The sequence below is a fragment of the Elephas maximus genome, chromosome 13, assembly GCF_024166365.1.
Source record: "Elephas maximus indicus isolate mEleMax1 chromosome 13, mEleMax1 primary haplotype, whole genome shotgun sequence".
Taxonomy (NCBI): Eukaryota; Metazoa; Chordata; class Mammalia; order Proboscidea; family Elephantidae; genus Elephas; species Elephas maximus.
Genome location: NC_064831.1, coordinates 28,681,219 through 28,697,046, shown reverse-complemented (window position 1 = coordinate 28,697,046; position 15,828 = coordinate 28,681,219). Strand labels below are relative to the sequence as shown.

Here is a 15,828-nt window from a genome sequence, read left to right as displayed (position 1 = left end):
CATATCTCTTAACTCTTGTGGGCAATGGTTTCCTTTTCAGTACATCCTAGTCTGAATTCCATCATTCAATGAGTAAAAACTAAAATCAAACCCACTGCCATCGAGTCAATTCCAACTCATAGCGACCCTGTAGGACAAAGTAGAACTGCCCCATACCATTTCCAAGGAGCACCTGGTGGATTCAAACTGCTGACGTTTTGGTTAGCAGCCGTAGCTCTTAACCACATGCTACCAGTGTTTCCTCAATAAAAAAAAAAAATGAGTAAAGGTGATGGTAAATGAACATTCCAGTTTGTTGAAGAAAAACCAGTAGGTTCTGGTGTCACCAAAGCTAAGAGAAGCAGTGTTCAAAGAATAATTTCAAATTCATTGACAGGTTGAATATAATGAAAATAAAGAAATAATCCTTGCATATGGCAATAGACTGATCACTTTGATAAAAAGCAGTTTTATTGGAGAGTGTCTTAGTTATCCCGTGCTGCTATAACAGAAATACCACAAGTGGATGGCTTCAACAAAGAGAAATTTATTCTCTCAAAGTCTAGGAGGGGTGCCAGCTCCAGGGGAAGGCTTTCTCTCTGTGTAGGCTCTGGGGGAGGTCCTTGTCATCAATCTTCCCCAGTTGAGGAGCTTCTCAGTGCAGGGACCCCACGTCCGAAGGACGTGCTCTGCTCCTGGCTCTTGTTTCTTAATGGTATGAGGTCCCCCTGTCTCTTTGATTGCTTCTTTCTTTTATATCTCGAAAGAGATTGATTTAAGATACAACCTAATCTTATAGATTAAATCCTGCCTCACTAACATAACCTGCATTAATCCCACCTCATTAACATCATAGAGGTAGGATTTACAACGCATAGGAAAATCACATCAGATGACAAAATAGTGGACAGTCACACAGTACCAGGAATCATGGCCCAGCCAAATTGACGCACATTTCTGGGGTACACAATTCAATACATGACAGAGATAGAGAGGGAAGAATAGGTCAAAGATTGAAAAGTGAGGAAATAGGACAACTATTTTAAGTAGATTTGTTCTAAATAATGTTGCTCTTGTTAGCTGCCGTAGAATCAATTCCCACTTATGGCGACCTCATGTGTAATGAGAAGAAGAGGAATAAGACAGCTAAAAAGGTATACAAAATCATAAGGGGTTTTGTTTTGTTTTTGATAAAAAATATGAGTATGCCCTGTAGGCTTATGGGAGTCATTCAATAGAAAGTGAGTAGTTAATGACGTAGAAGAAGACAATCATTGCAGAAGTGATATCCTTGAGAAGGCTGGAGGACATGGGATCCTGAGCAGTAGAGAGGCTTGCTTTGGATGCAAACAGGGACATCTACAATATGATAACAGAAAAAGAAGGCAAAGAATGTGAGTTGATATACCAGGCAGGTTAGTAGATTTGGTGGCAGGAAGGTAAGGGGTTTCCTCTCTTAAACGAGTGTGTTATTTTCCTCCAGGCACATCCAGCTGCTTAGGTGTAAATGCAGAAAAAGCAGATAGTCAGGTTCAAAAGGGGCTAAGGTTTTATCAGGAACTGAAGCGAGTTTACAACTAAATGGTTGCAATAATGGGTCAATAAGTTAATGACCTTAATAAGGAGAAAAACTACAGACTGGAGTAGAGGCACTACAGTAAATGAGACAGTAAGATAAGAATGCTTATCAGGATATGGCACACTTGAAAACAGGGTCTCAAAGGTGGTGCAATTACAGATAATCATCTTTGGAAATGAGAAAGTCAAGGAACTGAGAGGCTCAAAGTGTTGTAGGATCCCACAAATGAATACTGAAGTCTAAAAGAATGGTGAGGGTATAGCAGTAGAGAAGCAAGGCTGTGAGTAAGGTGTCAAAGTCATGAGTGATAAGGAGGTTTAGAACATGACAGCAACAAGGAAGGGTGTCCATGGTATAGTCTGACAACATGCACTTCCAAAGTGGTGTGATTTTTAAGGGAAAAAGGAGTAAAAATGTTTTGGATGCAATGATGGGCAACAAGGAAGACATCTACCTCACCACCTTCCAGCTTGCGATTTGTGGGATACGGGCTTCTGTGTGAGAGGCAGAGAGGAATTGGTATCTTCAGGGGACAGGTTATTTTTAATCAGGACAAGAAGATAAAGGAACAGTCAGAGACCAGGTTGAGTTTATCAGGGAGTTTGCTAAATGGTGAGCCATGAGTCCCAGAGGGCATGGGAGAAGAATTTGAGAGGGAAGAGATAGGAGATTGGTTCAAATTAGAAGACAAACAGAGAAGTATGGGATGAGAATATGGGTAATAATGGATGGCTAGAAGGCTTAAACTTCTGGGGTGAGAACGTGATAAAATGTAAGACATTTGAGGATTAATTCTTGTAGTCTATTAAAGAACGGTGTTTCGTTCTATTATACACAGAGTTGCCATGAGTAAGAACCAACTCAATGTCACGTAACAACAACAATAATTAAAGAATGGTAGGCAGTCAGTTGGAGATGTAGTCCAGACTACTGAGTCAGAAAACACGGGGCAATTGGACAATGGCCTGAAATTAGGGCGGGAAGAGGGGTGGTGATCAGTGCAATAAAAGACAAGGATGAGCACTTACTTCCTAGAAAGCGTGAGAGCTTAATCTATTAAGTTTAAAATTAGCTGAATTTTTTACTCAGCAAGTGTCTTCCAGAAACCTATCTGCACTGCACACAAAATATGCAGCACGACTTCAACAGCCAACTTTTATTCTGAATATATATAACAGTGAAAGGCTAAATCAATTTACTTTCTATATTGTGAGTCTGACACAATCCTCCTGTAAGCCTGGAGTGGTGAGATAAAGTTGAAATAGCTTTATCTCAGACCAACATTTCAGCTACTGAATTCAGGCTGTAACAAAAAATAGAGAAAGAATGTTCATAAACATACACTGAAATGACAGGTTCATTTGGTGAAAATTAATGGGAAAAGGAATTAGACATAAAAAAATTAAAGCACTTGATTGCTGATGTAATCCAATTACTTGTTTCTATTGTATAATTTTATAGCACACTCACAGCTTTTACGTGTGAGATAAATAGCAGCAGCAGTAGCGGCAAAAATAGAATGTTTCAGAAGTGATATCAGTAAAACAGAAGTGATTGAGTTAAAAAATATATACTGACAGCTATCCCAAAGATAAAGTAAGGTAAAGCAGCTGAGAACACATAGTGCATTTTACAGGAAACATTCTTCTATTGACAGATAAAAAACTCTTAGTAACCATAGGCAAAATGAATTCCCAGCAATTCCCTCCCACCCCAAAAGGGCCTTCAGGACATACATTACAAATAGAAAGGATCACAGGAAAAACCATCAATCGCCAAGGTAATTATGAAAAGTTAAAGGACTTCTGCCAATGTGCAGTTTATTATCCTAAAAAATTCATGGCGTGGAATCCAACATCTTCAACGTAGAATATCTTGTCTGAGTTAATCCCAAGAGGCCAATCAGGCATTGTGCCTCCTTTTTAGTTGTGGGAGGGGTCAGATACAATAACTTATCCTTCACTTCAGAAGGAATATCTTGACATGCCCCACAACCCTGGACCCCTAGAAATTTCACTGAGGTGGAAGGTGCCTGAATTTTTGTTGGATAAATTTTCCACCCTCTAGCACACAAATGTTTTACCAGTAAGTCTAGAGTCATTGACACTTCTTCCTTACTAGGCCCAATCAGTATAATGTCAGCAAGGTAAGGGCCCAGTTTGACATCTTACAGAAGGGAAAGACAATCAAGGGCCCTGCAACTAAATTATGACATAGGGGTGGAGAGTTGTATACCTCTGCAGTAGGACAGTGAAGGTGTATTGCTAACCTGCCAAGCTGAAGGCAAACTGCTTCTGGTGGTCCTTCAAAACTGGAATCAAGGAAAAGACATTGGCAAGATTAATAGCTGCATACCAGGTACCAGGAGATACATTAATTTACTCAAGCAATGAAACCACATCTGAAAGAGAAGCTGCAGTTGAAGTCACCACCTGGTTAAGTTTAAAATAATCCACTGTCATTTTCCAAGATCCATCCGTTTTTTTTGCACAGGCCAAATAGGTGAGTCGAATGGAGATAGGATGAAAATCACCATCCCTGCATCCTTCAAGAACTTCGTGGTGGCAGTCATCTTTTTAATCCCTCCAGGAATGCAATATTGCTTTTTGTTTACTGTTTTCTTAGGTAAGGGCAGTGCTAATGGCTTCCACTTTGCTTTTACTACCATAACAGCCCTTAGTCCATTTGTCAAAGATCCAGTGTGGGAGTTCTGCCAGTTGCTGAGTATATCTATTCCAATTATGCATTCTGGAACTGGGAAATCACTATAGGATGGGTTTAGAGACCCACTGGACCCACTGTGAGATGATACTGAGCTAATATGCCATTAATAAGCTGACCTCCATATGCCTACCCTCTGACTGGTGGGCCACAGTGATATTTTGGGTCTCCTGGAATTAGTGTAAGTTCAGAGCCAGTATCCAGTAATCCCTGAAAAGTCTGATTATTTCCTTTTCCCCAAATAAACAAGAACTCTTAAAAGGCTGTAGATCCCTTTGGGGAAAGATTAAAAGTATAAGTTTTTAGCACCATATTGGGGTCCTTCCTCTAGGGGACCTGGCCTCCCCTTCATCCAGTGGGTTGTGGGTCTGTAAACTGGCTCCAGTCTGGGAATTGATTGGGACCTGTGACTTTATTATGGTGATTTCAGTTAGACTGCTGTTCACTTTACCTAGAATTCTTCCACTTATACAGATCAAATAAATATTTAATAGGTTTCCAGAATTTCACTCTTACAGACTCATGACTAAGTAGCCAACACCATAAGTCCATACAAATCATACTATTGTCATTGCTGCTTTGACTCTGCTGTCCATTATGGTAAACACTTCCATCTTGTCTTTGTCAACTGAGTGCCACCACTTAGCCTATACCACCATGGGGTCTGATCAACTCCATTGCAGCTAAGTGTTTTAATGCACTTAGGGCAGTTCCAACTGTCAAATGTGACTTACATAAAATAACAATCTCAGTAATCTTCAAGGATGCTGGGGATCCTTTCACAAATTTGTCCATCAGCGTTGTAGTGAAAGGTGTGTCCTCTGGATACTTCATGGATTGTGGTCTGGGGTCCAACCTAATGAGTCCACTCTAACATGCCAATTTCCCTAAGCCTTTGGATACCCTCTTCTACAGTACACCAAAGCAGGTCTGGTAATTTAACTTGATTTAGTGTAGGCCATTTTTACTGCATAAGCCATGCTTCAGCGAACCAACCAAATAAACTATTAGCTCCTTTCCTAACCTCTCAAGTTGAAACACTGAATGAAGAATCTATGCTTAGTGGGCCCATATCAGTAAAGTCACACTGATCTAACTTTATGTTCTTTGCGTCATTATCCCACACCCTTAAGCCATCCCCACACATATTCCCCAGATTTCTGTTTGTACATATTAGAAAAGTCAAGCAGTATTTTGGAGTGTAGCATACCTCCTCCTGGGTCACACTTTGCACATCACCTCTTGGAGATTGCTGGGACTTAAATCTAATTATAAGTCTAGAAGCAAAAATGGGTTGTGGGGATGTGTTCTGAGAACACTGGTCAATGTCTTACAGGGCATCTGCCTCAGGCTATGCCCCAGGCAATGACTCAGGCACCACCCCAGGCTACATCTCAGACAAAGACTCTTGAGACACAGCTGGGCTAATCTCATCAGACATGGGTGGAGAGGCTATGGTTTTACTGGGGAGGGTGTATTAGCAGACAAAGATTGGAACAGTGTCTTCAGATGACAGTGAGTGGGCTGGTTCTGTTGGCAGGGGTGACTGAATAGAATTTAGGGGCTTAGTGTCCCCAGCTTCCTGATTATCTACCCATATGATCCCATCCCAGTTTCAGAATCCCACTTCTTCCCAATCAATGCCCTCACTTTCACTTCAGACACCATTCAAGGCTGGGAATTCAATTGGCATTGTAATTCAGCCACTCTTACAATAAGATTCTGCATTTGTTTCTTGGCAATATCAGCTCTGTTACTATAAGAAATAAGGCTTTTTCCAACACAACTTGACAAAAACAAGGTCATGGAAGCTCCACAGACACGTCCAAATTCCCTGAGGGACCAAATTACTGAGGGCTGTGGGGACCATGGTCTCAGGGAACATCTAGCTCAATTGGCATAACATAGTTCATAAAGAAAACTTTCTACATTCTACTTTGGGGAGTAGTATCCAGGGTCTTAAAAGCTTGTGAATGGCCATCTAAGATACGCCACTGGTCTCACCCTGTCTGGAACACGGAAGAATGAAAAAAACCAAAGACACAGAGAAAGATTAGTCCAAAGGACAAATGGACTACAAGTACCACAGCCTCCACCAGACTGAGTCCAGCATAACTAGATGGTGCCTGGCTATGACCACCAACTGCTCTGACAGAGAACAAAACAGAGAGTCTGGCATAGACCTGGAGAAAAATGTAGAACAAAATTCTAACTCACACACACACAAAAAGTCAGACTTACTGATCTGACAGAGACTGGAGAAACACTGAGAGTGTGGTCCCCACACACCCTTTTAGCTCAGTACTGAAGTCACTCCTGAGGTTCACCCTTGAGCCAAACATTAGACAGGCACATAAAATAAAATAGACTAAATGGGCACACCAGCCCAGGGGCAAGAATGAGAAGGCAGGATGGGAACTGATAAGCTGGTAAGGGGACCTAAGGTTGAGAAGGGGAGAGTGTTGACATATTGTGGGGTTGGCAACCAATGTCATAAAACAATACGTATATTAATTGTTTAATGAGAAGCTAGTTTGCTCTGTAAACTTCCATTTTAAGTACAATTAAAAAAAGAAAGAAAGAAGGCTTCCTTTCAAGGCACAAGTGACAACTTTGAAGTCCTTTATGTGGCGCTTGAGCTGTGACTCTGAAACTCTGAGCTCATCTCTTTTCTTCCACCACTTTGTCTAGCGAAAGTAGGACCTACAAACCAGCCTCCTTATGCTCCTTCTGATAAAGCTGTAGAAAAACATCAAACATGTAATCATCCAGAGCCTCACCTCTCACCAACACTTGATCTATTGGTGGTGATATGTAGTGTATTTCTATTGCCACTGCACACAAGAATTAGCAGTGCCCTCTTTACTACTGGAAGCTCAGTCATCAATATCTTTAAGATTAACCAGACTTAAGAACCAATTTAGAAAAGTCATCCTTACAATTTTGTTTATTTAGAATGACGCTCGGTATGGAATGTCTTAGGCTGGGTTCTCCAGAGAGGCAAAACCAGAGATAGAGAGATTTATCTCAAGGAAATGGCTCATAGTGTTGTAAAGGCTGTCAGATCCAAAGTCCGTGGGTCTGGCATCAGGCTGGAGGCTTTCCTGACTCATGTAGTTCCAGGGGTTGATGAACCCAAGACTGGCATGTCACATAGCAGGTCACTGGTTCACAGATTACAGAGGCTGATGAATCCAAGATTGGCAGATAAGACAGCAGGCTGCTGACTCACAGGCTGTGGAAGCCAATGAATCCCAAGATCAGCAGGCAATACAGCAGGGCATTGACTCAAGTCTCAAGAACTGGAGGTCAGATGATGATGAGCTGGATGCAGGATCCAGAGTGAGAAAAAGCCAGTGAGCTTTGCCAGAACATCCATATATATTGGATCCAGGTCACACCCCCGAGGAAACTGCCCTTACAACTGATTGGGTGATCACATCATGGCAGTGATTACATTATATCATAAACTGGAGGATAATGACGTCATTACATAACTGCCGTATTACATCATTATATAACTGCCAAACTATATCATTACATATCTGCCAAACTACATCATTACATAACTGCCAAACCATTGAGAATCATGGCCCAGCCAAGTTCGCACACAACCTTAACCGTCACAAAGACCTTTGAAGATTGTCCTAAAAACTATTAAGAATACATTTCTAAAGTACTGGTTTAATATTGCAGTGTGCACCTTGTTGTTGTTAGGTGTTGTGGAGTCAGTTCCAACTCAGAGTGACCCTATGTACAACAGAATGAAACACTGCCTGGTCCTGCACCACCCTCACAATTGTTGCCATGTTTGAGTCCACTGTTGTAGCCACTGTGTCAATACATCTCATCAAGGGTTTTCCTCTTTTTCACTGACTGTCTTCTTTACTACATATGATGTCCTTCTCCAGTGGTTGGTTACTCCTGATAACATGTCCAAAGGACATGAGACAAAGTCTCATCATCCTCCCTTTTAAGGAGCAATCTGGTTGTACTTCTTCCAAGACAGATGTGTTTGTTCTTCTGGCAGTCCATTGTATACTCAATATTCTTAGTCAACACCATAATTCGAATGCATCATTTCTTCTTCAGTCTTCTTCATTCATTGTCTAGCTTTCATACGTGTATGAGATGATTGAAAATGCCATGCCTTGGGTCAGGTACACCTTAGTCCTCAAAGTGACATCTTTGATTTTTAACACTTTAAAGAGTCGTTTGCAGCAGATCTGACCAATGCAATTCATCATTTGATTTCTTAGCTGCTGCTTTCATGGGTGTTGATTGTGGATCCAAGTAAAATGAAATCCTTGACAACTTCAGGCTTTTCTCCATTTATCATGATGTTGCTTACTGGTCCTGTTGGGAGGATTTTTGTTTTCTTTATGTTGAGGCGTAATTCATACTAAAGGCTGTAATCTTTGACCTTCATCAGAAAGTACTTCAAGTCCTCTTCACTTTCAGTAAGCAAGACTGTGTCATTTGCATATCACAGGTTGTGAATGAGTCTTCCTCCAATCCTGATGCTGCATTCTTCTTCATATAGTCCAGCTTCTTGCTCATTTGCTCAGTTTATAGATTGAATAAGTATAGTGAAAGGATACAACCTTGATGCACACCTTTCTTGATTTTAAACCACACAGTATCCCCTTGTTCTATTTGAACAAATGTACTGAGTTTTAAATAATCACATAGACTTGAATAACTACTCTTTTTACTCCTGTTCTTGTTTCCTATGTTTTTTTCTTACGTAGAAGCAGAGATTCCTGAAACCACATATTGAAGTGTTGATAAAAATCTAACCAAATAAAGGCTGAGAAAAATTATAGTGATTTTATGACTTTATTTTCATGTTAGTTTCTACATCCTTACCTGTAATAAATACAATTTAGACTCTTTTCCCCATGGTAACCCATGTCTTCAGTAGGTAGGTTCTCCCACTAATTTCAAAAGAGAAAGATTAGACTAGAAAAGTGTTAGCAGTGTCTGTCCACACAAAGGATCAGTACACAGCTAATAAGGAAATGAGGAAAGTCTCCAAAATAAAGTGAAAAAATCAAAGTACAGAACAGTATATAGTATACGTGCCATCTTTGCTGTAATGTGATAGAAACTGTACACACTGACTCTTAAATGTATTTGAAAATGTAATTGGTCAGGAATAGCCAGGGAAATCTTGACGAAGAGCAAAGCTAAAAGAATACAGGATATCATGATCTATTAGAAAGTTAAAATAATTAAGAGAGTGTGGTATTAACACAGAAATAGATGAACAGATCAAAAGTAGAGTGTCCAGAAACAGAGGCACACGTTATCTGGTCACCTGACTTATGACAAATGTGCAGTGAGGAAAGAATTATCCTTTTAACAAATGGTGCTGGGTCAACTGAATAACCATACTGGAAAAAAAAAAATAATAATAAACCTTCCTTCCAACAGATTTAAAAAATTAGTGTGAAAGATAAAACTATAAAGTTTTTGGAAGAGAACACCTTTGTGCCTTAAGGTAAGCAAACAAATAAAAAACCAAAAAGATCATAAAAGCACTAATTGAAAAGGAAACAAATTGATAAACTGAACTGTTAGAATTAGTAACAGTTCCTCAAAAGACACCACTAAAGGAGTGAAAAGGCAAGCCACAAAATAAGAGAAGATAATGCAATAAGTATATCCAACAAAGAATTTGTATGCCAAATATATAAAGAACTTGTACAAATCAATACGAAAAAAAACAGCAATACAATAGAAAATGGGTAAAGAATAATAACAGGCACTTCACAAAACAAGCTACACAAAGAGCCAAAGACGTATGAAAAAGTGCTCAGTTCCATTAGTTACCAAGGAAATGCAAAATAAAACCCCAGTGGTAGTGATATACCACGTAGCAACAAGCATACCAGAATTGCTATAATTAGTAAGACAATAACTATCAAACGTTAATGAGGACAAATGTAAATTCTCGTACTGTCCTGGTGGGAGTATAAATTAGCACAACCACTTTTAAAGTTTTTTTAGCTTTCTTATGATCCATCAATTACATTCCTAAATATATATTCAATAGAAATGCTGATATTTACTTGCCAAATTACATGTATAAGAATGTTAATAGCAGCACTGTTTGTAATAGCCTAAAAATGGATGTCATCGATTATAGACAGGATGCAAAATTATAACACATTCACACAAAGGAATACTATGAAGCAATGTAGGCTTGCATGTTGCTATCATGTTGAACAGGTTTCAATAGAGCTTCCAGTCTAACACAAACTAGGAAGAAAGGTCTGGAAATCTACTTCCAAAAATCAGCTAATGAAAACCCTAAGGATCACAAAGGTTCAATCTTAAACTGATCCAAGGTGATGGCACAGGACCAGGCAGCATTTCGTTCTGTTGTGTATGGGGTCGCCATGTGTCACAGTTGACACTACAACAGCTAACAACAATATAAAACAATGACATTGAATGAACATACAACACCATGAACAATTCTCACAAATAATGTTCAGCTGAAGGAACTAGACATAAACACATAGTGTACAAGTCTTTCACTGAAAGTTAAAAAACTGTGAAAACTAATGTCTGGTGTTAAAAGTCAAATAGTGGTTCTCCTTAAAGGGCAGTGGGGAGCCAAGGGGATAGTTAAAGCAAAAGACCAAGAGAGGGCTTGTGGGGTGCTGGTGACGTTTCTTCATCTGGTGCTTCTTCCATGGATGTGTTCATTTTGCAAAAACTCACTGAGCTTGTACACTCAGGATTTGCATACTTTCCTATATATATTTTATACACCAATAATGAGTTTACAAAAAAATGAATGAACAAATAAGCCAATTTGAATATGTCCCACTGGTCAAAGATGGGTCAACTTGAACATCAAGAAAAGGTCATCAGTATTTTGAAACACATCAAATATATTTAAACCCAGAAATTTATAACCACATGGAGAAAAATATCATTGGTCACCTTTGGAGATGATCAGTGCACCAACTCATTATTCTAAAAACTGGCAACATAAAGAGAAATAATCAAGCATTATCCTTCCTTTCCTATATGAATTATATTTCCCAAGTAATTAAATAGGTAATGTGAGAACGTTCTTCTTAGTAGAATTCCTGATAATAAATGCAAAAGGAATGATAGAAGGAGAAAGTTAGCATTTTTCAACCTATAGTGAAATAACATGGAGCCTGGGTGGCGCAGTGGTTAACAGCTCGGCTACTAACCAAAAGGACGACAGTTCGAGTCTACCAGCTGCTCCTTGGAAACTCTATGAGGCAGTTCTACTCTGTCCTGTGGGGTTGCGATGAGTCAGAATTGACTCCACAGTAGCAGGTACGGTGCGCCAGTAATGAAATAACAGTATGTGTCTGTCGATATGGTGCACCAAGAAGCACAAGGCATCACATTAATGAACCTGAAACTAATCTGGTCTTTGGCTCTAAATGCAGGGGTTACAGGAACACATTCAATGACATCCCCAGAATATAACCAGCCACGTTCAGAGTGTGGGAAATTTTACAGGGCAAACGACCTGATTTCTTCAAAAAAGAAATGCCATAGGAGAAAATGTAAGGGGACAGCTGACTGTTATAGAATGAGACTTGAAAAAAATAGCAATTGAATCAACGTGTGGACTTATTTGGGTCTTGATTCAAACAAACCAACTATTAAAAGATGTTTTTAGATAATACAGGAAAACAACATGGAATGGATATTAAATAGTATTAAAGAATTATTGTTAATGTGTTATAATTATGTTTCAAAATATCAGTCGTTGGAAATGCTACTAAACTATTTGTGAATAAAATTATATAATGTCCGGTATTTGCTTTCAAAACACTGCAGTGAAAAGAAGGGATGGTGGTATCTGAAACAGGACTGGCCAATTGTTGATAATTGTTGGTACTCTGGGATGTGTACACAGTGGTCCACTTTTGAGACTGTTCGAAATTTCATACACCAAGGACTTACCCCGTCTTTGGCTTTCACCAAGAGATCATAGGTGGCTGGATCCCTTTCCCTGTCCATATCTTGAGAAACACAGATTCGTCCATCATGTGGGTCGATCTGGAATGCTTGAGGTGCTTCATAGCTTTGGAATCCATCATAAAGAGAATATTCAACAAAGCCATAGAGTCCTGCATCTGCATCGGAAGCTTTTACCTGCAAACGGGAGGTTTATCAGTCAGGAAGTTGGTCATAAATTATTATAATGATTTGCATAGCCAAGTAACCACCAGTTCTTCATAAAGGTAGGCTTTGGTTTTATATGGTATCTCTCTCCCTCTTACTTCTGTGACAACCCACGCTCCATTTTCCTCCTTCCATTTGGAGGTCTCCTTTTCAGACTGTCTTGCCCATTCCTATGATCCCATTCATGTGATATCTGAAAGTTTTAGCTCTGGGGCTCAGCCCTGGGTCCTCTTGTCTTTTTATTCCTTTCGCATTATCTAGGTGATCGCCTCCATTCTCAAGGGTTTAAAAACATCCATATGTTAATCACTTCATAACTTATTTGTTGATTCCTTCTCATACTTCAGTCCTTTAAATGGTGGGTTCACCCCTCCCCATACCCTTTGGGAGCAGCAAGGGAACACCAAAGGAATCAAGGCAGTAAGTGGTACCATGACTAGTAATTCAATCCAACTGGCAGGATTCACAGGGAGTAGGAGCTCTAGAGTCTTCCAGGCCAGATCTCCCTTCCAGGGAACAACGTCTCAATAGTTGCCATTTCCAAGGCGTGCAGACTGAGTGCTGCACAAAGGCTCCTGGCCCAGCAGGCAAGTGGGAACGGAAACCAGCCCATGCTCTGCTTGCCAAGGCATACACTCTGATGTGGGCTGCCCAGAGGAAAGGACACCTTTTTCTTTGCCTGTAAGTACCATTTATGCTAACAGCATCCCTAAGCCTGGCAGGAAAAAAAGAAAACAACTGGAATTTTGAAAGCACATAACTTATTTATACTAACTATGGGAGTATACAGTGAGACATACAACAGGTTGTACAGTACTCAGAAAATTCTTGAGCTAACAGGCTCAGTAACATTCCTTTGAATTATAACTCAATAGCAATATCAAATATCTATATAGCACTTCAGATTAAAAACAGCACTTTAAGGGAAGAGCAACAAAAATAGATATGTTAATATATGTAAAAGCCTATTCTATAGGTACTAGTCTCTAAGAACTTAACATACGTTGCATACTTATAGCCCTATGGAGCCCTGGTGGTGCAGTGGTTAAGAGCTACAGCTGCTAGCCAAAAGGTTGGCAGTTTGAATCCACCAGCCACTCCTTGGAAACCCTATGGGGCAGTTCTACTCTGTCCTATAGGGTCGCTACAAGTTGAAATCAACTTGATAGCAACTGGTTTAGGTTTTTTTGCAGGGGGGTTATAACCCTATAAGATACTAATACTTCATTTTACATATCAGAAAAATTAAGGCTCAGATTGCTTAAGTAAGTTGCCCAGAATCACATAGCTAATATGTGTCAAAACTGAGATTCAAATGCAGGCATTTGGGCACCAGAGGACACACACTTAATGACCACCCTTCCAAAGCTGGCCCCTTGTCATTTCATTCTTTGTTTACTGAAAAAACATTCCAAGAAACTCCTGACCCTTCTCCAAGGGTAAATTTACTAGATCACATATAACACCATCCCAAGTAACTGTTTACCTCAAATGCATGTGGTTTCTCACTCTATCATTAACATGAAGAAAGAAGTTATGGATTGAATTGTGTCCCTCCAAAAAATATACCTGTGGATGAAATCACCTTTGGGAATAGAGTTTTCTTAGTTATGTTAATGAGGCCATATCAGTGTAGGCTGTGTCCTAAATCAAATCATTTCTGAGTTATAAGGAACATTTTGGCTTAGAGACAAGCAAACACAGACAGGGGAAGACAGCTGCCATGTGAAGATGGCCATGGAACAGAGGATGGCTGGATGAGACAAGGATCATCCCACAGAGCCCTCAGAAATAAAGCCTTTCCCTAAAGCTGGTGCTCTGAATTTAGAATTCTCCCCTCCTAATCTGTGAGAAAATAAGTTTCTGTTGTTTAGAGCCACCCACTTTGGGTACTTCTGTTACATACAGCAGCACTAGGTAACTAAGACAAAAAGTAACCAGCAGTGATGCGCCTGCTTCACTGTCTGAGCTGAACCTTCTATCCCACGTGATCAAGTTCCAAATGAGTTCCAGAAAGTAGGAAAAAATAGATAAGGTGATGACAACTGGAAATAGAAGAGAATTAAGAGGATCAATTCAGCAGGACCAATATCCAGTTAATAAGCATTCCAGAAAAAAAAAAAAAGAGACTAGGAAAAATAAGAAAATGAAGGGAGCAGCTATTTCTTTGGTTCACGAGGGTGCACATTATAACCGGGGAAAATAGAGATGGAGGAAGCACTCTGACTTTAACTTCCTCAGCCCAGAAGTTCAGATCAGTTCACATTTCCCTGGACAGAACTTGTCACATGGCCCCAATCTAACTGTAATGGAGACTGGGAGATGTAAAGAATCACAAGGATATTTGTTGAATACAAAGAATCTTTGCCACAGGTGCCATTTAGTCTTTATACAAAGACAAGCATCCAAGTAGCCGCTATTGCATAGTGAAATGTAAGCAAGTGGAAAGTTATATCCAAAGAAGGCTCCCCAATGTGATCCACTATAGATTTAATTTTAGAGAATAACTCTGGTAGCTCTGGTAAGGCTTTTTGGAGGGAGGCAGAGTAGATGAAGATCAGTCACTTACTTTACCTAGCCAGTGTGCGCCCTTATGGACAGAAGAAACAGCAGCTCCTCTCATTTTCACTGTTCTCTATTTTCCACGTTACCAGTTATCCTACTATATTCCAAAAAATCACAGACCAACTCTTCATCAGCACAATATATATACAGGAGCTACACCTTAATTATAATGCTTCTCCATGAAACCCCATCCCAGTAACACGTTCAATGGCCCAAGTTCTCAATATGCCTGCCCTTTCATCCTGTTCTATCTTGAGCATATACCTGGAATGTGACCTTTAGGGCTCTTTGTGTAGTTTACTCTACCAGGGCTTTGTTTTGGTTTGAACCCCTGCTGAGAATTGGCATTTCCACTCCAGATATACTCAATCAGAATCTACATTTTAAAAAGATCTCCACGTGATTTTTATTTATAATAAATTTTGAGGACCACTGCTTTACTAGTGGTTCTCAGAGCTGGTCCCTAACCAGCAGCAGTAGTGTGGCCTGGGACTTGTTAGAAATGCAAATTCTCAGCAGAGGAAGTTTTACCCCCTAGTGGACATTTGACACTATCTGGAGATATTTTTGCTTCTCACAACTCGGAAGGGGGTGCTACTGTCATCTACTGCGTAGAAGCCAGAGATGCTACTAAACATTCTACAATGATATGACAGCCTCCCACAATAAAGAATTATCGGGCCCAAATGTCAATGGTGCTGTGGTTGAGAAACTCTGGGCCTAATGAAAGTCTTACTATTTTCCCACTGTTATTGTCTAATTTTTTCCAACTGATGGCACAGCCTCTCAAATTAATC

General features: G+C 39.9%; 1 protein-coding gene across 2 annotated transcripts in view; it reads right to left on the bottom strand.

Annotated features, from left to right (window-relative positions):
* DCHS2 (dachsous cadherin-related 2) overlaps nt 1-15,828 on the bottom strand; it is a 384,441-nt gene that overhangs the window by 163,874 nt on the left and 204,739 nt on the right. For both annotated transcript variants that reach the window (XM_049905372.1, XM_049905373.1), the window contains exon 2: nt 12,245-12,436. In XM_049905372.1, the coding sequence (XP_049761329.1) occupies nt 12,245-12,436 (192 nt within the window). The remainder of the gene's footprint in view (nt 1-12,244; nt 12,437-15,828) is intronic.